General features: G+C 43.9%; 2 protein-coding genes across 2 annotated transcripts in view; both read left to right on the top strand.

Moving 5' to 3' along the window:
• The window catches only part of LOC139275335 (uncharacterized), a 63,664-nt gene extending 45,329 nt beyond the window's left edge, over positions 1-18,335 (top strand). Inside the window, exons 4-5 of the mRNA XM_070892646.1 lie at positions 17,704-17,958; positions 18,286-18,335. Coding sequence (XP_070748747.1) covers positions 17,704-17,958; positions 18,286-18,335 — 305 coding nt within the window. The remainder of the gene's footprint in view (positions 1-17,703; positions 17,959-18,285) is intronic.
• micu2 (mitochondrial calcium uptake 2) overlaps positions 1-26,608 on the top strand; it is a 605,104-nt gene that overhangs the window by 185,297 nt on the left and 393,199 nt on the right. The window lies entirely within an intron of this gene.

Genomic DNA, 26,608 nt, shown 5'->3' with positions numbered 1-26,608 from the left:
GATGTTGGGATGTATTAAAAGGTCAATGTTGAGCCAATATATTGGAGTATCCTTCCACTTTACAAATCAGTGGTGCGACCACACTTGGAATAAGGTGTACAGTTCTGGTCGCCACAGTACAAAAAGGATATTGCAGCTATTGAAAGAATAGAGCAATTAGATTGATTGAGGGCATGGAGGGATTGGATTATGAGGAGCGATTTATGTAAATTGGGCAAGCGAAGGTTCAGAGGTGATATTGTTGTTTCTAGGATTCTAAAGGGATTAAATAATAATAGAATCATACAGCACAGAAGCAGGCCATCGTGCCTGTGAAAGAGTCATCCAATTAGTTCCCATTCCCTACTTTTTCACCATAGCCCTGCAAATATAGGTTGAACCTCCTTTATCCGGAACCCTCTGTTCTGGATAAGGGTTTTTTCTGGACGAGGGGTGGTCACGTTAAATTGGATGGTACAGGTACTGAGCAAGGGGATATCGGGGCTGGCTGGCTTGGGGCTGGGAGTGCAGCAGAGAGATCATGGGTTGGGAGGGGGTGGCGGTGGATCGTGGGGTCAGGCCAGCGATTGCGGGAGTCGGCAGCGAGGAAGGACTTCAATTTGTTCATGTCGCATTCTGCGCATGTGCCACCCAGTGGCCGGGAATGGTTCTGGACGAGAGGTGGTTCTGGATAAGGGAGTTCTGGATAAGGAAGGTTCAACCTATAATACTTTTTCAAGTATATAATGTAGACCATGACAAGTTACGTCACCTTATTCAGTCCAGTAGAACCAGAGGACAAGGCAGGTGCTTGAAGGAGATGTAAATACGAAACTAGAGAGAATATTGTTCTTTAATGTAATAGTATTTTTCTCTTTAACATAGAAACATAGAAATTGGGTGCAGGAGTAGGCCATTTGGCCCTTCGAGCCTGCACCACCATTCAATAAGATCATGGCTGATCATTCACCTCAGTACTTTCCTGCTTTCTCTCCATACCACTTTATCCCTTTAGCCGTCAGGGCCATATCTAACTCCCTCTTGAATATATCTAACGAACTGGCATCAACAACTTTCTGCGGTAGAGAATTCCACAGGTTAACAATTCTCTGAGTGAAGAAGTTTCTCCTCATCTCGGTCCTAAATGGCATACCCCTTATCCATCGACTCTGACCCCTGGTTCTGGACTTCCCCAACAATGGGAACATTCTTCCTGCATCTAACCAGTCCAGTCCTGTCAGAATTTTCTATGTTTCTCTGAGATCCCCTCTCATTCTTCTAAACTCCAGTGAATACAGGCCCAGTCGATTCAGTCTCTCCTCATATGTCAGCCCTACCATCCCGGGAATCAGTCTGGTGAACCTTAGCTTCACTCCCTCAATTGCAAGAACTTCCTTCCTCAGATTAGGAGACCAAAACTGAACACACTATTCCAGGTGAGGCCTCACCAAGGCCCTGTACAACTGCAGTAAGATCTCCCTGCTCCTATACTCAAATCCCCTAGCTATGAAGGCCAACATGCCATTTGCCTTCTTCATCGCCTGCTGTACCTGCATGCCAACTTTCAATGATTGATGTACCATGACACCCAGGTCTCGTTGCACCTCCCCTTTTCCTAATCTGCCGCCATTCAGATAATATTCTGCCTTCATGTTTTTGCCACCAAAGTGGATAACCTTACATTTATCCACATTATACTGCATCTGTCATGCATTTGCCCACTCACCTAACCTGTCCAAATCACCCTGCAGCCTCTTAGCATCCTCCTCACAGCTCACACCGCCACCCAGCTTAGTGTCATCTACAAACTTGGAGATATTACACTCAATTCCTTCATCTAAATCATTGATGTATATTGTAAAGAGCTGGGATCCCAGCACTGAGCCCTGCAGCACCACACTAGTCACTGCCTGCCATTCTGAGAAGGACCCGTTTATCCCAAAACTCTGCTTCCTGTCTGCCAACCAGTTCTCTATCCACATCAGTACATTACGCCCAATGCCATGTACCTTAATTTTGCACACCAATCTCTTGTTTGGGACCTTGTCAAAAGCCTTTTGAAAGTCCAAATACACCACATCCACTAAAAAGAAGCCCCAACAATGAAAGGCTACTGTGATAGAATGATCTTCTTGGGCCAAACTTAGTGTAACAACATTACAATTGTAAACCATAATCTTTCAAATCATCTCTTAGCAGATATTTCTAACGATTAATTATTACACTGTCTGTGTTGATGTAATAGATAATCTGCATAAAATGCCTGTGCAAGTACCATAGAAGACGACTGTCTACTGTTTCTGCTGTAAGGATTAATATTGGACATATTTGTGGTGCTCATCTCCATTCCTTGGCAGTTGTTCTTGCCAGGAACCATTGTGAAGAATAGAGTTGGCACTGTAAGTTAATAAGCCATAATTGCAATTAGTACTCCCATTTTTCCCCCAAGCACTAGGTTTCTGTTAGAGACATGTTTTTAACATATATCTTTCATTATCCTCCATCTTAATACCTAATGCAAAGTTAAGATTTTTGCTTCTTGATTTTAAAATCGTACATTATAAAGAATCGCTTTAATTTTTAAAATTCCTAAAATTTGCAAAGTGAGCTTTTAAATTATTTTGAGCATATGTTGTCTACAGAAGTGAATGGTCTCGATGCTTTTCAGCTTCAATTGAACTGTTGGTATAAAACTACACGACACTGTATATATATATTTTCTATTTAGAGCCCACATTTTAGAATCTAGAGGCTGTCATTGTACCTTTTGGTTCATTCAAATAACTTGCTTTCTCCTATGATTACCCAAAAACAGTGGCCAGAATTTTCCCCTAAAGGAAAAACGGGTGGATTTGGAGATTGGGGGCAGTTATATTGTTAAAAATGGGATTCCCAACCAGATCCCGGCTAATTCCGGTTTTAACGGAGGCGGGACAGGGGGCGGCCGACCACCCTACTCCCAGGGGGGGTGATACGTCAATTTAAATATTATGAGACAGGAAGCCTCTTTCTTCACCTCCATTTTGAATTTAGTTGCATATGGACGGGTTTCATACAATTCGTAAAACCCAGCAGTTAAGCCGAGACAGGGCTGCTGCATCCAGGAGGTAAGTGGCTGTATACCTACCTCCTGGATCTAGAAGTCCCTGCCTAACCCAACCCCACAATAGGAAACCCAACCATCAGGCCTCCGCTCCCCAACCCCACCGATGATGCTGAGGCCGGCCACAATCATCTGGTGGCTGGCCCCGATTTCCCCGCCCCCAATTTTTGGGTTGTTAGGTTGTATCTAGTGGGGTACCACAAAGATCAGTGCTTGGGCCTCAGCTATTCACAATCTATATTAATGATTTGGATGAGGGGACCAAATGTAATATATCCAAGTTTGCTGATGATACAAAATTCAGTGGGAATGTAAGTTATGAGGAGGATGCAAAGAGCCTTCAAAGGGCTATTACACTGTGTTGCTGTAATAGATAATCTGCATAAAATGCCTGTGCAAGATCCATAGAAGACGACTGTCTACTGTCTAGACAGGCTAAATGAGAGGGCAAGAATATGGCAAATGGAATATAATGTGGAGAAATGTGAAGTTAGCCACTTTGGTAGGAAAATAGAAAAGCAGAGTATTTTTTAAATGGTGAGAGATTGGGAAATGTTGGTGTTCAAAGGGACCTGGGTGTCCTTGTACACAAATAACTGAAAGTTACCATGCAGGTGCAGCAAACAATTAGGAAAGCAAATGGTATGTTGGCTTTTATTACAAGAGGATTTGAGTATAAGAGTAAAGACATCTTACTGCAATTATATAGGGCCTTGGTGAGACCACACCTGGAGTATTGTGTACGGTTTTGGTCTCCTTACCTAAGGAAGGACATACTTGCCATAGAGGGAGTGCCCACTCACTTAGCCTGTCTATATCCCTTTGAAGATTATTTGTGTCCTCCTCACAATTTGCTTTCCGACCCATCTTTGTATCATCAGCAAACTTGGCTACATTACACTCGGTCCCTTCATCCAAGTCATTAATATAGATTGTAAATAGTTGAGGACCCAGCACCAATCCCTGCAGCACCCCACTAGTCACTGTTTGCCAACCGGAAAATGACCCATTTATCCCGACTCTCTGTTTTCTGTTTGTTAGCCAATCCTCTATCCATGCTAATATATTACCCCCAACCCCGTGAGCTTTTATTTTGTGCAGTAACCTCTTATGTGGCACCTTGTCAAATGCCTTCTGGAAGTCCAAATACACCACATCCATTGGTTCCCCCTTATTCACCCTGCTCATTACATCCTCAAAGAACTCCAGCAAATTTGTCAAACATGATTTCCCTTTCATAAAACCATGCTGACTCTGCTTGATTGAATTATGTTTTTTCCAAATGTCCCACTACTGCTTCCTTAATAATGGACACCAGCATTTTCCCAATGACAGATGTTAGGCTAATTGGTCTGTAGTTTCCTGCTTTTTGTCTGTCTCCTTTTTTAAATTGGGGCGTTACATTTGTGGTTTTCCAATTTGCTGGGACCGCCCCAGAATCCAGGGAATTTTGGTAGATTACAACCAATGCATCCATTATCTCTGCAGCCACTTCTCTTAAGACCCTAGGATGTAAGGCATCAGGTCCAGGGGACTTGTCCGCCTTTAGTCCCATTATTTTACCGAGAACTACTTCATTAGTGACAGTGATTGAATTAAGTTCCTCCCTCCCTATAGCCCCTTGATTATCCACTATTGAGATGTTTTTAGTGTCTTCTACCGTGAAGACCGATACAAAATATTTGTTCAATATCTCTGCCATTTCCCTGTTCCCCATTATTAATTTCCCAGTCTCATCCTCCATGGGACCAACATTTACTTTAGCCACTCTTTTCCTTTTTATGTACCTGTAGAAACTCTTCCTGTCTACTTTTATATTTTGTGCTAGTTTACTTTCATAATCTATCTTCCCTCTCTTAATCATTCTTTTAGTCATTCTTTTAAAAATGGCTTTTAAAAATTTCCCAATCCTCTGGCGCCCACTAGTCTTGTATGCCTTTGTTTTCAATTTGATGCCCTCCCTTATTTCCTTAGTTAAATTTCTGGAATAAGGAGGATTGTCCTATGAGGAGAAATTGAGTAGACTGGGCCTATTCTTTTAAAAGAATGAGAAGTGATCTCATTGAAACATACAAAATTTTTACAGGGCTTGACAGGGTAGATGCAAGGAGGATGTTTCCCCTGGCTGGAACCAGGGGTCACAGTCTCAGAATAAGGGGTCGGCCATTTAGGACTGAGAGGAGGAGAAATGTCTTCACGCAGAGGGTGGTGATTCTTTGGAATTTTCCACCCCAGAGGGCTATGGATGTTCGGTCATTGAGTATATTCAAGACAGAGATAGACAGATTTTTCGATATTAAAGCAATCAAGAGATATGCAGATAGTACAGGAAAGTGGAGTTGAGATGGAAGATCAACCATGATCTTATTGAATGGCAGAACAGGCCTGAGGGGCCGAATGGGCCTATTCCTGCTCCTATTTCTTATGTTCCTCCCTTGCCGCTTCCCGACCAAGCCCATGCCGACTCCCCCCCCCCCCCCCCCTCTCCCCCCCATATCTGATCCCTCTCTGCATTTGCTGGCCGACCCACCCGCAGCCAGCCAACCTCTCAATTTGGCTGGCTGAGGGTGGGAATCCGGCTATGGCGTTAAAGGCGGCAGAGCTTGCAGGGAACCTGGCCTCCGGGGATTCTCGCTCGCCTTGTAGTCCCCCCATCCCCCAAGCCGCCTATCTGGAGAAAATTCCAGCCAGTGTTTCTAGATAGTCCACCAGATTAAAGAACAGGAGGCAAACTTGTCTTATCATGAAGGGTGTGGTCTGCTTTGAAAACTATTGTTTAGGCATTGTCATAAATGGTCTTTCTAAGATAATAAATATCCTCTAGCTGATAAATTGCTCAAATTCCTAATGCAAGCATTTGTTTCTCTGCTGCTGTGGGAGTGCAGCACTGTTGGATGAGCCATTTTTCCAATGAGACATTAAATTGAGGCCCCCATCTGCTTTTTTAGGTGGACGTAAACAATCACATGCCACTATTTTGAAGAAGAGCAGGTAGTTCTCCAAATGTCCTGACCAACATTTATCTTTCAACCATTGTTCATTTATCTTATTGCTGTTAGAATAGTAACTACACTTCAAATGTGCTTCATTGGATGGACATTCCGAGGACGTGAAAAGTGCTCTATGAATGCAAGTTCATTCTTACTGGTGGGAAGCAGAGCCACTTCAGACTGACACTGCAGTTGTAGTGGAAATGCACCCTAAGTCAATATTGCTCTTTGTGCAATTTTAGAAGGTCCTTAGAATGACTTATTTCCAATTGCATCATGTTAGACTGTTAATGTTTAAAAACAGTTCTGAATCTCAACTTACCAGGGAAACTGGATATAGTTCCATTCCTCTTCATCAAATGCCTTGATTTCCTGATATTTCATCCTTCAAAGCATAGCCTGAGTTGTTTCTGCAATTGTTTGGGAACTAAATGGTATGCAGTCACAATGGCATAATTTATGAAGTGCCTTGCATTAATGACTGATTATTTTGAAATTCACACAATGAGCTTCATGAAAGCCAATTTCACCTCTTATGTTTTTGATTGTTAATGGTTATAAACAAAATTAGTTCTACCAGAAAAACGACCAATGTTTATGAAGGTAAGGGATGTCACTGCTGCATAATCAATCTCCGTGTTAGAAACAAGCACAATAGAATTAAGTCAGGTACACATAGGATAGATGCAAAGTAAAACTCCCATTACTCTGCTCCAACAGTATCCTTTGACCCTACTATCAGAATAATACCTCTTATTGTTCTAATTTGAATTTGAGGTGGTGAAAGGCGCTATATAAATGCGAGTTCTTTCTTCCCTTCCTTGAATGAGACTTGCTTAATTTTGTGCCAGGTTATGGGAAATCTAATTGATGTGTGTCCATCATGACATGTTTTGTATGCAATGCTTAACAGCCATTCGATAGGATAAACTTTCAACAGTCTGGTCTGAGATGAAAGGACAATTTACAACCTGCTGCATAATTCTTTCTAATAAACAGTGAGGTTCTACTGTGTTTTCAATGTGTTCAACATGCTCTGACAACACATGTTGAAATTTAGCAAGGCTCTATTTTAAAAGTTTAAATGATAAACTTCACTTATTGTGCACCGAGTTATCTGGAAGGACTTCCGTTTTTATTTTGAGCTACTGGAAACACTTGGTGTCACTTAATGAACTTTAATAATTTTCCTCTACAAGTTTGAACAGGCTCTTTGGCAATTAAAAAACGCCTTTTGGAAAGTACTGTTGAAAAGTGATGTCATTGTCTACACGTAGCACTAAAATAACATAATTTATGTCAAATTTTCATAAAATATCTTTCATCATTGTGTGTAAACTAACAGAAAGCCTTTGAATACTATTAGAGCATGTATAGTATTGCTACATTACTTTAGCAACATAATACATTATCAGATAGTTTCCTTGAGAAACAGAAATTTCATGTTTTATTAGATATATTTAGTTGACTTTATAGGAAAAAGAAAGAGCCGTTCATATGGTAAGAGATGCCTCTCTTGTAACCGCTAATTAGTCCTTACTAACTGATTTTGGCGAATTAAGGTTTGTGGTATTGAAGGAGAGTTTTCATGCTGTGGAGTTATATTGGATAGGTTTAGGAACAGCCTACTTTACAGAACTGTGCATCTGCAGAACAAATTGCGCTGCCCCAAACTTGGCAATGGGAATTTTTTCCCCAAAAATGTATACTTAACTGTGCAAAAGGGTGTGTCACTTTTAATCCTGGTGTGCATTTAAGACATGAATAACTATTTTTTAAGATTGTGTTCACAATATTAACTCCTTACTATCCCCATCCAGTCTGCTTCATATGGCAGTGTTGGGTGGACATTAAGCTGGCTTGTAGCTGCTTATTATATTTGTTCAACAATTTCAACCCTAATCCAGTCCAAATATCATAATCGGATGAGAACAGGAGTGCATCATAGACTTTCAGATCTTAATCTTAAATTACTACTCTTAATCATAATTGACACTTACAAAATGTGTATTAGTGGGAGAGGGATAGCATACTTTGAACTCTTACTGTGAAGTTTGCCATTGTCTACCGTCTTAAACTTATCATTCTTCACAAATAAGCTGTTCTCGTTAAGCAAATACTTTCATTCATCAGTAGTATTGACTCCTAATGTAGTGTTCACATGATATTAAGCAACAGCAAATGGGATTGAGCAAATAGTTCTTGCGCAATATTTATCCTCCCCACCAGCTAGTTTACTTTAATTTTCTTCTAAAATCTTACTCGTTTGTCTTGTAATCATTTTTAAAAGATTCGAAGGAGCTTCTGAAAATATATTATCTTCAAATTATGTCATGTTGTTTCCATGATATCAACCAGAACTGATCAGACTAAGATTTGTTTGGCGATTTAAAAAAATAACTTAATTAAAATAAATAATGAAGATAAATCAAACCAGTTTTTGTATAGAGTATCATCATCATAGGCAGTCCCTCGGAATCGAGGAAGACTTGCTTCCACTCCAAAAGTGAATTCTTAGGTGACTGAACAGTCCAATACGAGAATTACAGTCTCTCTCACAGGTGGGACCGACAGTCGTTGAGGGAAAGGGTGGGTGGGACTGGTTTGCCGCACGCTCCTTTCGCTGCCTGCGCTTGGTTTCTGCATGCAGTCGGCAATGAGACTCGAGGTGCTCAGTGTCCTCCCGGATGCACTTCCTCCACTTAGGGCGACCTTTGGCCAGGGACTCCCAGGTGTCGGTGGGGATGTTGCATTTTATCAAGGAGGCTTTGAGGGTGTCCTTGAAACGGATCCTCTGCCAACCTTTGGCTTGTTTGCCGTGAAGGAGTTCCGCGTAGAACGCTTGCTTTAGGAGTCTCGTGTCCGGCATGCGAACTATGTGGCCTGCCCAGCGGAGCTGATTGAGTGTGGTCAGTGCTTCAATGCTGGGGATGTTGGCCTGGTCGAGGACGCTAATGTTGGTGCGTCTGTCCTCCCAGGGGATTTGTAGGATCTTTCGGAGACATCGTTGGTGGTATTGCTCCAGCAATTTGAGGTGTTTACTGTATATGGTCCATGTTTCTGAGCCATACAGGAATACATAAATAAACCGCATACATTGGAATTATGGAAAACTACCTACAGTGCCATGGGGTCACATCACAAGTGGTTGTTTACCATCATTTGTGTTTGTTTGTTTGTACCATAGCTCAAAATGCTTTATTTTTAAACTGTAAAATGTTGCGACCGAGTTGTGTACTGTCCTGTATCGTTGGTAAACAGATGGAAAAATTACTACTTCATGCTGCTGAGCAAGTTTTCATATGCTATCGTTGCATAAATGATTTGTAATTTTTAAGCTTTACCTGGATTATTTTCAGTGACCCAATTTATTTGAGTATACAAATTTTGAAACTCTGCATTCAACTGTAAATCTATTTCTATGTTTATAATTTTTATTTGATTGTTTTTAAGTAAGATATATTCCACATGGCTCAAATGAAAACTTAACCTTGAACTAAATTCAAATTATGTTTTTGTGCCTTTGATTTGTTGGTTTTTATTTTTCCGACTACATTAATGCCCATAAATTACCTGCTGGAAAATATTTGGTTTCCTTGACTCCAACTTTTCCTGAAAATTAGAGGTTGGAATTTGAATTTCAGATATTAATTTGAGATTCCTACTACTGCTAATCATAATGGTAGTCCAAATAGTGTCCAACAAGGGCAGTTTAATGTTGAGCCAAAAGTGCATGTTGCCATACAGGTGCTTTGCCTGCCTTAAGCTAATTCAGCAATTAGCCTTCTCTATACCTGTATCACAATGTACTATGCAGTTCTTTGTAATTAGAAACTTCTTTTCAAAATGGTTATGTTGCTGTCATATTTAATCCAATTTAAATTGTAGTTGTTTCTTGGGGCTAGAACCTCCACTTTTTTTGCATGCTTAACAACCATTTTACCGCTGAAATGACATAACGCCCATATACCGCCCATTTTGGCACAAAATGGAAACTGACAGGCATTTTTAAGAAACTTATTGCCGAGTGTTACTTTCCCCATGTGCTTAACGCCAGGAAAAAAATATTACCGCTCGCCCACTTTTTTTAGGCAGAATCAGCAGAATGGGCGAACTCAACGCCCATAATATCACCCAGCGTTACTTTCCGCACGGAATTAACGCTGAGATTCGATATTAACGTCAGCCCACTGTTTTTTGTTGTAAAGAGCATATTTACTCAAGCTAGCGGCCATGAAATCGCCCAGCGTCAATTTCACCACCTCGCGCACACATCGCCCACAATATCGGTCGCCCACAAAAAGTGGAACTAACTGGAACGAACGCCAGCGGTGTGGCTGGCATTTGTTAAATCCCACTCTGAACGTGAGGAACTGATATCTGAAAGATTTGCCTGAAAGAGCGCTGATGTGAGTGACAATGCTGACACACTGCTGTGTGTGTGTATGTGTGCAGCTCAGACCTCAGTGGTGCCCATCACCTTGGTGCCAGTTAAAGTTTACTTTGATTGATAAGGTTAACCCTTTCATGGTAAGGAATCACCAGTGTGTAATAGTCCAGCTATCTGAGACAATGCACAACAAGGTTATGTTCAATATCAAAAGTTTAACACCAACATTGGTCTGAAATCATGTATCATAGCCAATAACACCCAACCCCCGCTCACACCCCACTTTTTCCACCATTGACGTAAATCACATGTTCAACATGTCCAGCAACACAGAATACAAAGGCAAAGCAGGAGCATGGTCCCCAGCCCCCATACATTGCAACAAATTGCATACACCCAGATGGAGATATAACACAGCCATCACCTGCGCACATGCGCCTCACTTTCCTTCCCCCCCCATCTCTTATTCTCCCCACCTCTACCTCTTCCGCTCCTCAGGCGGTGCTCCATTGAGGGGGATGAAGACAGATGCGGTCGTTGTACGAGTACATGAGTGGGCGGTGCCGAGGGGGCAACATTCTCTGATGCAGAAGCAGGATCTTGGTCCTTGCGCTCATCTGTCGTTTGCAGTGGTGGTGCGGAACCTAGGGGTGGAGTGTCGCACTCAGGGACCACTGGGAGGCCTGTGGCAACAGTGTTCCTGGCTATCGCTCCCAGGGCCTCTGCCATGTACTCGATCATGGTGGCCAGCTGTCGAGATATGCCCCCCAATGCTTTGATGAGCTGGTCACCAATGTCTACAGTCCTCCTGAACAACTGTACCATCTCTCCGCTCTCATGTCGCGCTCGTGGAACAGACCTGCCGCGTTCATGAGGCTTCCGTGGGGTCAACGCCCTCTTGGGGACAAATGAGGTGCCCTGTAGCGAGGTGCTTGGGCCCGGTACTTCCAGACTGGAGGCGGGAATGACCAGAGGACCACTAGATGGCCTTGGGGTGGAATGGTTTTTGGAGCATGGTGATGCAGGTTCCTCGAAGTCCGCACTCTCATCCGTGGAGAACAGACCCAACGAATTGACGGGCGAGAATCGGAGCTCCTCAGCACCAGATGTAGTAGGATCATCCGCCGACTCCTGCCCCGCGCCCCCACCTTCTGGCCTCTGGGGCCGCGCTGCTGGCAGAGCTGCAAAACACAAATGAGGTTATTAGAGGAGAAGGGGTGCTAGGGTGACGAGGTGAGTCCAGCGTTGCATACAGCATATGCACGACAAAAGCACCACTGCTCTAAAAATCATCACAGACATCACATTTCATGACCATCAACACGTTGTGCATTGCAATGATTTTCATTAGGCCAACATTATTTCTATGACAATTTTAGAAATCATCTATCATATATGATTGGTCGGATATGAGTGGGTGTGGCATCTATTGACTTTACATCACGCAATGGTGTAAGCTTTACTCACGTGGCATCACTTCAGGGTCTGCAGATGCGTCCGTGGCTGTCCGGGGGTGCTTCCCCAGGAGTGCGAGCACACGCTCCTCCATGTCAGTGATGTTGCTGGGGATTGGTTCACCTCTGTACGGACCTCATCGTCGATAGCTTCTTCTGTAAAAGGTGACAGGACAACATGGCATGAGATCATTGCGTGATATCATTGTTAGGTACTGTCACAGAGACTGATACAACACATAACCGACAGATGTAATCATGATTATTATGATGATTATCATTCTTTACCTAAAGACGTACACCGTGACCGCAGGCTTTGAATAAAACATTCCCGGTAAAAGTGCAAGACCTCACATCTGCTGATAGTCACTCATGACTGTTACAAATCCAATTATATAAATACATTAGTACATGTAAATCAATGCAATACTTACTCTTGCAGATCCCACAAGGTCGTTCCATTATTTGCGGCATTGGTTGCCCTCACGCACCTCGTTGGTCGCCGATGAGACCACTTCTGCTATCTCTGTCCATATCTTCTGGTATGTCTTTGGGGTGGGCTTCCCATGCCCTCCCTGTGTCAAATCACCCCAGCGTAACTCGACCTCCTGCAGGAGGGAGGCATTTGCCTCGTCCAAGAACCTCCTTGCTCTTTTGCGCCCTCCAATATGCTCCTGTCCCAGTTCACTGCTCTCTCCAGCGTCAGTCTCCACAGCGTGCTGTGATGCCTCCTCCTCTCTCTCCATTTATAGGGCAAATTCGGTCAAATATGTGGCTTGTAACACCTACTTCTTGTTTGCCTACTTGCTGTGAAGCTCTAAAGTCTCCCTCCTTCCTCCCAAAGCAGCCACACCATACCCAGCCACACCTTCAGTCCCTCTGAGCTCCCTCTCTTTCTGTCTCCTCTTCTGCACATGTCATGGTGACCCTTGACCTCCAGAATCGCGGGAATCGAGCGTTGCCATGCCGTTGCTAAGGACGGCCACACTTTACAGCAGAAGGTCGAAAAAATTTACCGCTACCGCCCATTTTATATTGCTCGCGGTATCGCCCATTTTCAAAAGTGGAGACTGGGTGGTTTGAGAATGGGCGAGAAGCCGGCGATCTAAAAACCCTTTTTTACCGCTCACACTGGAAATATCCCTCAAAAGTGGAGGTTCTAGCCCTTAGTCATTAAAGTGAAGTATGGAGGCAGCTGATTCATTTTTTTCACTAAAATTCATCTGGTATAATCCAGCTCTGTGGACTTAAATTCATTTCTTTTGATTTTAAGATAATTTTAGGATAAATAATGTTCCAAATTGCCCACTGACAGACAGAATAGGAGATATAGTCCAACATGTACTTGTCATGGTCAACACAACCTTGTCCAAGAGACAATTGTACCTATAATAGAATCCGAGCCAATAGATAAAACCAGGTATAGTTTAGGATGATTTACTTGCTGAGGGCAAAGTCAGTATGTGTATGATCAAAGCCTTGCCTGAAGTGCTTGTTAAAATAATATTCCATCCATGTTGTCAGCCATTAACTTGAACTCATTTTGTTTCACCATTGTTTTAACTTTGCATGAACATGGCACCTCTTGAGATTCATTGTCGGATTACGGAGAAAACTGATAGCTTTCTATGATTTATTTTAGAAATGTAGAACCTGTTGAGTCCAAATTGAGCTTTGGATACAATTCAATTTAAAACGTCAAAACTCAAGGTATAGGTGTTCCATGCACTTGGCGTCAGTTCTGTTTAGAGTGACCTTGTTATCAGTAAGAGTTTTTTAAACATTCTGACCCATGTGTTCCATTTTTAGTTGAAACTAGCTAGGGGAAAGCACGGATGGTTGAAGCTGCTTACGACATTCAGTGCTTATCCTAAGTGGTAATTTGTTAAAGGCAAGACGTAACATTTACAAATATTTTTGCGATGAATATATGGATGAGATTCAGATTTGGAGGCTGGTCTCCAGCTGTCTTGTGACAGTGCTAATGATCTTTGCTGGCTGATTGAAGACATGCCAGGAGGCCCTACAGAGCCAGAGTGGGGGAGAATCACCATAATTATATAATTTTATAAGATCAGTACACGTAAACTAGTAGTTTCATAATTTACGTTCAGTTGGTACTACACCTGTATGATCTTGTGTCTGCAGCTTGGACTAAACCGTACATTACAAGGATGTGTTAAGTTGCTTAATAATTAACTGGGAACATCTATATATATTTTATATATAATATATAGTAAACCTGTAATTACTGTATCATTAATAGCAATAGAGGGATATTCAGTATTTGGCATAAAGAATATCAGCTAAAAATTTGTTCAGAATAAATGGTAGTCTGGAAGACACTGCAAATAATGGTTATTATATAATAAGTGCCTGTCCTATTATACTGTAATACATATCTGGAAGAAGGATTGTCTCCCCAAGCACCAGCGTATGAACAGAATGCTGAGGCTGCTTTATATTTCTGTTGCTGGTATCAGACATGGCCATCCTTTTCCTCCAGCAACCACTATTTTTAGACATATTGGCCCCAAGTTTCCACACGCGGCGAAAAAGGCGTGCCTCAGAGCTGGGCGCCTGTTTTTCGCGCCGAAAACGGCGCCGGAAAAAAAGTGCCGTATTCTCGAGCTCCTTGGAGCTCAATGTCTGCTTGGCACGGCGCACAGGGGGCGGAGCCTACCACTCGCGCCAATTTTGTAAGTAGGAGGGGGCGGGTACAATTGAAATGAGGCTTCTTGGTGCCGGCAACCGTGCGCGTTGGAGCGTTCGCGCACGCGCAGTCTGAAGTAAACATTGGCACTCGGCCGTTTTTAAAAGTACTGCAGAAAAAGTGAAGATTTGTTTCTTGGACCCCTGCAAAGGCTTGTATTTTAATTTTCTTGATATTTCTGTGTGTGAGGGAGTGCTTTTAGCAGCAATGCTGAATAAATCACCTGCTGAAATCAGTGAGTTCAGCTTTTCACTGCTAAACTTGCAGAACCGGTGCCTGCAAATTAAGGACTGTGTGTTTGGAGAAATAAAAGTGGCAATTCAACTTTGCAATGGATCAACGTCCACCAAGAACAAAGAATTTCCTGCATGAGGAAGCAAACCATTGCATAATATGTGGTGCACCCATTCTGCAAATTTAAATATAAAGATGTCGATGTGGCTGCCTCTCCCTGTCCAAATGGCCTCAGTCAGTCCCCCTCACAGCTCGAAGGCTGCTGCTGTTCTTTCTTCGGCTCCCGGCCAGCCACTGACGCTGCTGCAATCCCATGGCCGAATGGCCTCACGTCCGCTCCTGATTCTTCGGCTGCCTTCGAGCCACTGACGCCGCCCCATAAGCGTGGCCGAACGGCCTAAAGAATTTTAAATCTGCAGCTGCGTGTGTCCTGTGTTCATTCTTCGGCTCCCGGCCAGCCACTGACGCCGCTGCAATCCCATGGCCGAATGGCCTCAAGTCCGTCCGGGTGCTGCAACTTCGCGGGGAATGAAGGCCTGCCTCAAGCACTGCAGCTCAGCTCGAAGGCTGCTTGCTGCCTGCCGCTGCCGTCGAGACGAGACACTGACGCCACACCGCTGCCTGTCTCCAACATGAAAGGCCTGCCTCAAGCACTGCAGCTCAGCTCGAAGGCTGCTTGCTGCCGCTGCCGTCGAGACACTGACGCCACACCGCTGCCTGAAAGGCCTGCCTGAAGCACTTTCACACAGGTAGGAACATGGTTTATTTAATCTTTTCTTTGCTTATAAATTTTTATTCAGGTTGGATTTATTTGTATAATATTTGTATAAGTATAACTAAGGATTGATTGTAGAATTTAATGACTTCCCTTCCCCCCCCCCTCACCTCCCCCCCCCCCACCTCGTTCTCTATGCCTAATTTGTAACCTGCGCCTGATCTTTCAAAGTGTAGACAAGGTTTTTTCAAGCGTACAAAAATCTTCACTTACTCCATTCTAAGTTAGTTTGGAGTACGTTTTCACTCACGAAACTTTGAAATCAGGCGTCAGTGGCCGGACACGCCCCCTTTTGAAAAAAAAATTCTGTTCTACCTGACTAGAACTGGAGGAAACTAAATGTGGAGAATTCCGATTTCTAAGATACTCCGTTCTACACCAGTTGCTCCTAAAAAATCAGGAGCAAATCATGTGGAAACTTGGGGCCATTATGTGTTTGTCAGAGTATTAGAATATTCATGCATAGACACACCACTACAAGTGAATCACCGAACATTCAGATATTTACCATATCCAGCTTTCCTTAGTACAAGAGGTGTACTTGCGGCAGTCAACACTGTTATCTGATTTTCAGGACTTCCCAGTTGGATTTTATTCAAATAAACCAATTTTTAAAAAAACACTAAAATACTGCAGTACTTTTTATGTGATTGTATGCTTTCAGGTCAAATCTCTCAGCCAGCTAGAATACCCTTCTTGCAGTGCGCTAAACAATTAAACAAAAAAAATCCAAGATCAACCCAAGCAACAAAACAGGGCAGCGAGCACAGCACCTATTACATTACCAGAGGTCCTCTTTGAAGTCTTTGTTTTCCCTGCCAGGTACATGCGCATCAAAAGACAGAAATGATTGTACTATATTAGTCAAAACCCAACTTAGCAACAGAGAATGACCAACATTTCCATGAAAGGTTTCTGTAAAGGCTGTAATTTAGCTTGGTGGTGTGGTGACTAAACCGCTTGTGCTTGGCTCTCGCAATGCATGACGTCATCCGAATACTTTGATTGAATTACATAGACGATAACTTAGAAAATGAGTACAGAAGTTTTTTCATGTGTGTGAATGTCTCAGAACTCATGAGTCCTGCAAGGGTGAGTGAGTTAAGAAGGTTTTTTCCCAGCATATAATAAAACTCTAATTGCTGATTCTTCATGATCTATTTTTATGTGTGTGTTGCTAAGAGTTTACTGTGTTTCCCTGACTTACCCTTTTAAACCTTTTGCACCATGTGGTAACTACACCTATAATAATTTGCATTTATAGTGCTGGTAACTTTGAAAAAGTTCCAAGATGCTTCACAGAAGTATTAACAAAATGGATGCCATGTCAGAGAATCAGATATTAGGAGGGTGATCAAGAGCTTGGTTAAAGAGGTAGGTCTTAAGGTGGATCTTATAGGAGGAGAGCAAGTGGTGAGGTGAAGGAGTTTAGGGAGGGAATTCCAATGAGTGGGGCATAGGTAGCTGAAAGCACAGCAGGCAATGGTGGTGGAAGGAGAGGAGGGGTGCACCAGAGATTGAGTGCAGAATTACCTTTTTTGAGTTTGAAAAGAACTACATTTTGGGGAAGAGAAAATAGTCAGATTTGCATATATTGTGATCTTTTAACTCTCCCATCTTTCCCATCCAGTTCTCTTTCTCCCCACCCTTCTCCAACCTTCTTCCTTCCTTCCCTCTCTCCGTCTCTCTCTCATACACAAAAAACTCTCAGACTCACTCTCTGTCACTCACTCACACTGTGTTCATACTCCCACGATGCCATTCTGTTTTTTCAGCAAGCTGTTTGTGCTTTACATTTATTGATGCCAACAATGGATACCTTTCAAGCACTGATTTTGTCAGTTAAATGCTTACTTTGGATCAACTTAAACTCCATGACCGTGCTCTGGCAAATTAATAGTTCACTGGCAAATCACATTGTATTAAAGGATAACATTAAGGTGTCATTTTAAAATAGTCCTTCCTGCAAAGTTATGACTGATGACTTATGGCTCCATCATAAGGTCAGAAGTGGAGATGTTCGTTGATGATTGCATAATGTCCAGTTTCATTTGCAACTCCTCAGATAATGAAGCAGTCCATGCCAGCATGCAGCAAGACCTGAACAACATTCCAGCTTGGGCTGATGTATGGCGTGAATGTTACTTGCCACTTAAGTGCCAGGCAATGACTATCTCCAACAAACGAGAGTCTAATCACCGCCCCTTGACATTTAGCGGCATTACCATCGCTGAATCCCCCATCGTCAACATCCTAGGGGTCACGATTGACCAGACACTTAAATGGACCAGCCACATAAATACTGTGGCTATAAGAACAGGTCAGAGACTGAGTATTCTGCAGCAAGTGTCTTGCCTTCTGACTCCCCAAAACCTTTCCACCATCTACAAGGCACAAGTCAGGATAGTTGACTGAACAGCACTAATGCATCCTGGGGAATGTACTGCAGATGCTCAAGAGCGCACAATCTCAATTCAGCTCAGTGTCACTTATCAAGTCCAAGCCCAGGTTTTTGGGAGTGGCAGAACTTCAAGTAAAACCTTAAAGAATACATTAAAAACACAAAACATAATTCAGTGGCTAGATTTAATCATTTTTTAAATTCTGATTTTGTTTAAACCCTTGTTTTACAAAATTAAAATTTTAGGTGCGAAAGGAAAAATGATAGATGAAAAAAAGAATTCAGAAAGCAATTGACTTATACCATGTAGTACCATCTATAGATTAACAGGCACTGAGCTTTTTCAATGAATTGCGTGCCCATATACAAAATTTATTATATGATTGCTATATTGCTAACATACAATTTCCTGCTGGATTGGAAGTACTAATTTATAAGGCTAACGAATGTGTTAAACTTTCAAAATACATGGTAACACTTAAAATAATTACAGGTCTTCTAACACTAACATTTTGTATAATGTATTCACATTTCCCCCATTAGTACATGGAGCAAATTTTAACAAAATTCTGTTACCAGCACTATGGGCTAGATTTTCCACTTCACATCGCCCATCTATGGCCCATATATTGCCCATTTTGAGCAAAAAGTGGAAACTAGGCCAGAAAGATCACCGGAAAAATAAGCCCCCGAACTGATCGCCCACACATGGCCGATTTGAAGTTTCAGCACATCACCATCACAAGGCCGGGCTGATCGCTCGCCAAGAACTTCGCTGGGTAATAGTTGCTTTTCCCAGGCTTTACTGAAGGAAATGGGCACGACGGACGCCATTTTGAAGATCGGAGGAAGGGTGGAGACAGCTAAAAAATTGTGCTTAGATAGTTGAGAGTTATATAAGGGTCCTGTATAGATAGATCTATTCAGATTAATTATATTTAATTTTAATTAATTAGTAGCCTAGTGGAATAGACATTTTTTAGTGAAAAGTGCATTTATACCATGAAAAGAATTATTGAAAGTGATGGGCCCTAGTGTTAGACTGGGGCTGGAATAGAGTAATACATAGGAACATAGAAACATAGAAAATAGGTGCAGGAGTAGGCCATTAGGCCCTTCGAGCCTGCACCGCCATTCAATAAGTTCATGGCTGAACATGCAACTTCAGTACCCCATTCCTGCTATCTTGCCATACCCCTTGATCCCCCTAGTAGTAAGGACTTCATCTAACTCCTTTTTGAATATATTTAGTGAATTGGCCTCAACAACTTTCTGTGGTAGAGAATTCCACAGGTTCACCACTCTCTGGGTGAAGAAGTTGCTCCTTATCTCGGTCCGAAATGGCTTACCCCTTATCCTTAGACTGTGACCTCTGGTTCTGGACTTCCCCAACATTGGGAACATTCTTCCTGCATCTAACCTGTCTAAACCCATCAGAATTTTAAACGTTTCGATGAGATCCCCTCTCATTCTTCTGAACTCCAGTGAGTACAAGCCCAGTTGATACAGTCTTTCTTGATATGTCAGTCCCGCCATCCCGGGAATCAGTCTGGTGAACCTTCGCTGCACTCCCTCAATAGCAAGAATGTCCTTCCTCAAGTTAGGAGACCAAAATTGGACACAATACTCTAGGTGTGGCCTCATCAAGGCCCTGTACAACTGTAGTAACACCTCCCTGCCCCTGCACTCAAATTCCCTCACTATGAAGGCCAACATGCCATTTGCTTTCTTAACCGCCTGCTGCATGCCAACCTTCAATGACTGATGTACCATGACACCCAGGTCTCGTTGCACCTCCCCTTTTCCCAATCTGTCACCATTCAGATAATAGTCTGTCTCTCTGTTTTTACCACCAAAGTGGATAACCTCACATTTATCCACATTATACTTCATCTGCCATGCATTTGCCCAATCACCTAACCTATCCAAGTCACTCTGCAGCATCATAGCATCCTCCTCGCAGCTCACACTGCCACCCAACTTAGTGTCATCCGCAAATTTGGAGATACTACATTTAATCCCCTCGTCTAAATCATTAATGTACAATGTAAACAGCTGGGGCCCCAGCATAGAACCCCACTAGTCACTGCCTGCCATTCTGAAAAGTACCCATTTACTCCTACTCTTTGCTTCCTGTCTGACAACCAGTTCTCAATCCACGTCAGCACACTACCCCCAATCCCATGTGCTTTAACTTTGCACATTAATCTCTTGTGTGGGACCTTGTCGAAAGCCTTCTGAAAGTCCAAATACACCACATCAACTGGTTCTCCCTTGTCCACTCTACTGGAAACATCCTCAAAAAATTCCAGAAGATTTGTCAAGCATGATTTCCCTTTCACAAATCCATACTGACTTGGACCTATCATGTCACCTCTTTCTAAATGCGCTGATATGACATCCTTAAATAGACGAGATTGTTAGACTGGGGCTTGTATAGAGAGAGTAGTTTAATAGATTGACATTCTTTAGTAAAAAGTGCATTTATAGCAAGTGAAAATAATTATGGATAGTGATGGGGCCTATGCTTTCTGCATCATTACTCGTAACTGCTCACACGCTGGTTTCTGAAAGGATCAATCAAAGAGGTGGCAGAGTAATGCATAGACTGAGACAGAGGAGGCGAGCGTACAGCCAACGAAGGTACTTGAAAAAGCAATCTTACCTCAACTTGTCTGAAAACGCATGTCTTAGAAGGCTGTGCTTCTGGAAGGAGGTCATCAATGAGATTTGCCAGCTCATTAAGGGGGATCTGCAGCCTTCCAGCACCATCAGAACCGCACTGTCCGTTGAGGTGAAGGTTACTGCAGTCCTAGCCTTCTACACATCAGGATCTGTTCAGGCTTCAGCTGGTGACATCTGTGACACCTCTCAGCACACCACACACTGCTGCATTCAGCAGGTGATTGAAGCCCGTTACGCTCGCAGAATGGACTTTATAAGCTTCCCTATGACCAGGGAGGCACAGGCCAGGAGGTTTCTCGAGAATAGCAGACTTCCCCAAGGTGCAGGGAGCAATAGACTGCACGCACATTGCCCTGAAAGCCCCCTTAAAGAACGCGGAGGTGTTTTGTAACAGAAAGGGATTCCACTCCCTAAATGTGCAGCTTGTTGTCGACCACAACCAAATAACCATGACCGTAAATGCTACATTTTCTGGCAGCATCCATGATGTGCACATCCTACGTGAGAGTGCTATCCCTGACCTGTTTGTCAATCAGCCAGAAGGTCATGGTTGGATGCTGGGGGATAAGGGATATGGCCTTGCCAGTTGGCTGATGATCCCACTGCGTAATCCCGTCACTGAAGCTGAGAAATGTCACAACGAAAGTCAAACAGCGACACACAACATTGTCGAAAAGACAATTGGAGTCTTAAAGCAACGCTTCAGATGCCTGGACCATTCTGGTGGCAGCCTACAGTACCACCCTGACCAGGTCACTGAGTTTATTGTGGTGTGTTGCATGCTGCATAACCTAGCGATAAGGAGAGGACTACGAATGCCAGATGGAGCTGCAGGTCCACCTCCAGAAGGAGGGGAGACGGAACAGCCAGCCGGCAAGGAGGAGGCTGGTGAGGACCTCGGGGAGGATAATCAGCCTGGCGACGTAACCATGGTCCCACGGCCCCCTTTCCCCAGAAGACCATTAGCCCGTGGGAGTTACGCGGCTGCAAAGCTGTTGCATCAGCAGCTCATAAATTAATGCTTTGTATGAGCTTGCATTGGGGACAGTGAAATTTACAGTTATGGTTGAACAAAAGTTGCATTTGCGTTGTTACGTTGAGTTTCGTTTTAGTCTCGTCTGTACTGGCCTTGCCTGCCCATTGTTGTACAACATTTACATTAATGCTTAACTGAGCTAAAGTTATATTATTGTTATTGTAAGACAACACACAACAATATGTTAAATTCATAAAACTTTTAATTGTGACAAAAGATTTTTATTCAATAACCCCCACCCACTCACCTACCCCCCCCCCCAACCCCCACAACTATATATGTATATGAACATTTTAAAGATGAACCCCGCCCCCCCCACCCCCCCACATCTCCCTCCAGATCCTTCCCCCTCCCCCCCTCCCTCCCTGCATCCTAGGCCTTCCCGCCCGTTTTGGTCCCGGCGGACCGAGACATCGCTGGCTTGCAGCGGGCAACGCTAAAACTTCCTGCCGTGGTGGTGGTGTTGGAGTGGAAGACGAGGGTAGTCTTCCGAGTCCAGAGGAACTGTATCCTCCGTACTCGCTTGAATGCTCGAGTTCGTAACACGACACCTTGGGGTGCAGTGTCGGGTCCAGCCAGCAACGCATGACGAAGGGCATTTGTTACGGCGGTCTCCCCCTCACTCTCTCCCTCCCCCTCACTCTCTCTCTCTCCCTCTCTCTCTCCCCCTCTCTCTCTCCCCCTCTCTCTCTCCCCCTCTCTCTCCCTCTCTCTCTCCCCCTCTCTCTCCCCCTCTCTCTCCCCCTCTCTCTCCCCCTCTCTCTCCCCCTCTCTCTCCCCCTCTCTCTCCCCCTCTCTCTTCCCCCTCTCTCTTCCCCTCTCTCTTCCCCCTCTCTCTCCCTCTCCCCCTCTCCACCCCTCTCTCCACCCCTCTCTCCACCCCTCTCTCTCCCCCTCTCCCCCTCTCTCTTCCCCCTCTCTCTTCCCCCTCTCTCCCCCTCTCCACCCCTCTCGCTCCCCCTCTCGCTCCCCCTCTCTCTCCCCCTCTCTCTCCCCCTCTCACCCTCCCTCTCACCCTCCCTCTCACCCTCCCTCTCACCCTCCCTCTCACCCTCCCTCTCACCCTCCCTCTCATCCTCCCTCTCATCCTCCCTCTCTCCCTCCCTCTGTCCTTCTCTCCCTCACTCTGTCCTTCTCTCCCTCACTCTGTCCTTCTCTCCCTCACTCTGTCCTTCTCTCCCTCACTCTGTCCTTCTCTCCCTCACTCTGTCCTTCTCTCCCTCACTCTGTCCTTCTCTCCCTCACTCTGTCCTTCTCTCCCTCACTCTGTCCTTCTCTCCCTCACTCTGTCCTTCTCTCCCTCACTCTGTCCTTCTCTCCCTCACTCTGTCCTTCTCTCCCTCACTCTGTCCTTCTCTCCCTCACTCTGTCCTTCTCTCCCTCACTCTGTCCTTCTCTCCCTCACTCTGTCCTTCTCTCCCTCACTCTGTCCTTCTCTCCCTCACTCTATCCTTCTCTCCCTCACTCTGTCCTTCTCTCCCTCACTCTGTCCTTCTCTCCCTCACTCTGTCCTTCTCTCCCTCACTCTGTCCTCCTCTCCCTCACTCTGTCCTCCTCTCCCTCACTCTGTCCTCCTCTCCCTCACTCTGTCCTCCTCTCCCTCACTCTGTCCTCCTCTCCCTCACTCTGTCCTCCTCTCCCTCACTCTGTCCTGCTCTCCCTTCTCCCTCACTCTGTCCTGCTCTCCCTTCTCCCTCACTCTGTCCTGCTCTCCCTTCTCCCTCACTCTGTCCTGCTCTCCCTTCTCCCTCACTCTGTCCTGCTCTCCCTTCTCCCTCACTCTGTCCTGCTCTCCCTTCTCCCTCACTCTGTCCTGCTCTCCCTTCTCCCTCACTCTGTCCTGCTCTCCCTTCTCCCTCACTCTGTCCTCCTCTCCCTCACTCTGTCCTCCTCTCCCTCACTCTGTCCTCCTCTCCCTCACTCTGTCCTCCTCTCCCTCACTCTGTCCTCCTCTCCCTCACTCTGTCCTCCTCTCCCTCACTCTGTCCTCCTCTCCCTCACTCTGTCCTCCTCTCCCTCACTCTGTCCTCCTCTCCCTCACTCTGTCCTCCTCTCCCTCACTCTGTCCTCCTCTCCCTCACTCTGTCCTCCTCTCCCTCACTCTGTCCTCCTCTCCCTCACTCTGTCCTCCTCTCCCTCACTCTGTCCTCCTCTCCCTCACTCTGTCCTCCTCTCCCTCACCCTCCCTCTCTCTCTCTCTCTCACCCTCCCTCTCTCTCACCCTCCCTCTCTCTCTCTCTCTCACCCTCCCTCTCTCTCTCTCTCTCACCCTCCCTCTCTCTCTCTCTCACCCTCTCCCTCTGCCTCCCCCTCTCTCTGTTTGACTCTTATTTCTGCGTTCAACCCTCATTAAAACATTGCACTTAATCCACTTCACTTTTAAGTAGGATTTAAACTGAACATGTTTCTTCATTTGACTGATTTTTTTTCACCCTATTTTTGAATCTTTCATCCAGATCCCAAAGTTGGTATAAGCAGCAAATCAAGGCACAAAAGGTCAAAAAGAGAAAAGCATTTTCAATATAAAGTGCTCACTCCGTGGTTTTTATTTGAGAAAGGATGGAGATGATAAATTACTAAACATTTCTCTCATTAGGGATTTCTAAAAATATTCTCCCCTCAATATTAGTAATCCAGAAAAGAGCAACTCCATTAATGTCAGCAAAAAGTCTGTCATCGAACAGCTCTCCCTGTGGTAACAAGGAATGGCATGCTTTGTCCGGAATGCCAATCCAGAGATAAGAACATAAGAAATAGGAGCAGGAGTAGACTATTTGGCCCCTCGAGCCTGCTCCGCCATTTAATACGATCATGGCTGATCTAATCATGGACTCAGCTCCACATCTCTGCCCGCTCCCCATAACCCTTTACTCCCTTATCGCTCAAAAATCTTTCTATCTCCGCCTTAAATATATTCAAAGACCCAGCCTCCACAGCTCTCTGGGGCAGAGAATTTCATAGATTTACAACTCTCTGAGAAGAAATTCCTCCTCATCTCAGTTTTAAATGAGCGGCCCCTTATTCTGAGACTATGTCCCCTAGTTTTAGTTTCCCCTATGAGTGGAAATGACACCTCTGCATCCACCTTGTCGAGCCCCCTCATTATCTTATATGTTTCAGTAAGATCACCTCTCATTCTTCTGAACTCCAATCGGCTTAACCCATCTTCATAAGTCAACCCCCTCATCTCCCGAATCAACCTAGTGAACCTTCTCTGAACAGCCGCCAATGCAAGTATATCCTTCCTAAAATACGGAGACCAAAACTGTACGCAGTACTCTAGGTGTGGCCTCACCAATACTCTGTTCAGATGTCAGTAACAAAATGTTTTTACAATATTGATGATTCTAGATTGGTGTACAGGTTTACCACAAGAGGCACACACTGAGCAGTTCTTTTTTTGAGCTTTAGAATTAGCATAGCAGGCCTCCAGTGGGTTACTCATTCAGAGGAGGAAACAAAGATTTTCTCTAATTGTTGGCGCCAAATATTTTGCTTAGCCAACATCCCATCCCGCAGCAGTGTTCTGCTTTGATAGATCTGAACAGACTGCTGCTACTTTTTCCTCAAAGTGCATCCACAGCTGTCTTGGGATTGATTGAAGCTCACACTGATTAGAGTTTTCAGTGGAAAGTCTTGAACCTCCAACCACAGAGGTGTGTTGGATGACATTTCTGAAGCTTCTCTATTGGTTCACCACAGTAACAATTCATGAATTAAATCTCTGTTGCAGGTAAATGATCCTGTACCATTAACCTTATTGCATTTCTGCACTAATCAATTTTGTAGTTTTTAAGAATGCTGTCAAGTGTTTAAAATATCTTTACATTTCTCTCAATTCTAATTCTAATTCATAACTTATCAAAACAATTTTTTTCAGATGTTCTGTAAAAGATGCGCATATTTGGAAGTGCAAATATCCTTTTAATACTCAAAAGGTTAATTAAATCGGTACTGCAATAACAATTTGTATTTATACAGCAATTTTAATGTATTAAATGTTTGAAGAAGCTTCACGGAAGCAAAATGGATAGCAATCATAATTAGAAGGGTTAGGAGAGATAACAGAAGGCATGTTTAAAGGAGGTGTGAAAAGGTTTAGGGAAGGAGTTCCAGAGTTTAGGGCCAAGAAAGCTGAAGTATGTGCAATTGATGGTGGAGAGTATGGTGGTGGTGGGGGCAGGGAGGGCTAGGGGGAGAAAGCACAGATTGCAAAGGACATGGAACATCGGAACAAAAGTAGACCATTCAGCCCCTTGAACCAATTCCACCATTGAACTAACGTCACAAGGGGCAAGGAGAGGATTAATACTCCATCTTTCACCACATCAGGAAATTGCTAATTGCAATCATCATCATGGACTCTGATTAGCTCTTTTAAATAATATCTAACAGATTTTTCAAGAAAACTGCCTGGAGATTTTGTACATTATACAGTTATGCCATTATTTATATCTAGAATTGCTATAAAAAAAGCCACCAGCTGATAAAGGTGCTGCTGTCAACAGTGGCTACTAACTGTGGACCTGGACCTGATGTGATGTAATGGATTCTTTCCCTGTTAAAATACATTCTTAAGCAATGGTTTTACTATTAACTTGTCACATTTTTTCAACCTGCTTTGATAATAAATATTGACTATCCTGTTTATTGTCTTTAAACAATAGCATTAAGCCACAAAAATACATTTTGTATTATGTTCACTGAAGTACAGTGATATTTCAAATACTGTGGTTTGGATTCAGTAAAGCTTTGAAACCATACCTGTTTGAAAAACTTATGGAGAATTAACCATAAATATATATAATTGTGGTTTTAGTAGAGCCGTTGATAAGCACATTTGACTTG

This window comes from Pristiophorus japonicus, chromosome 10, assembly GCF_044704955.1.
Source record: "Pristiophorus japonicus isolate sPriJap1 chromosome 10, sPriJap1.hap1, whole genome shotgun sequence".
NCBI classification, from domain to species: domain Eukaryota; kingdom Metazoa; phylum Chordata; class Chondrichthyes; family Pristiophoridae; genus Pristiophorus; species Pristiophorus japonicus.
This window is presented reverse-complemented; position numbering and strand designations above follow the sequence as displayed.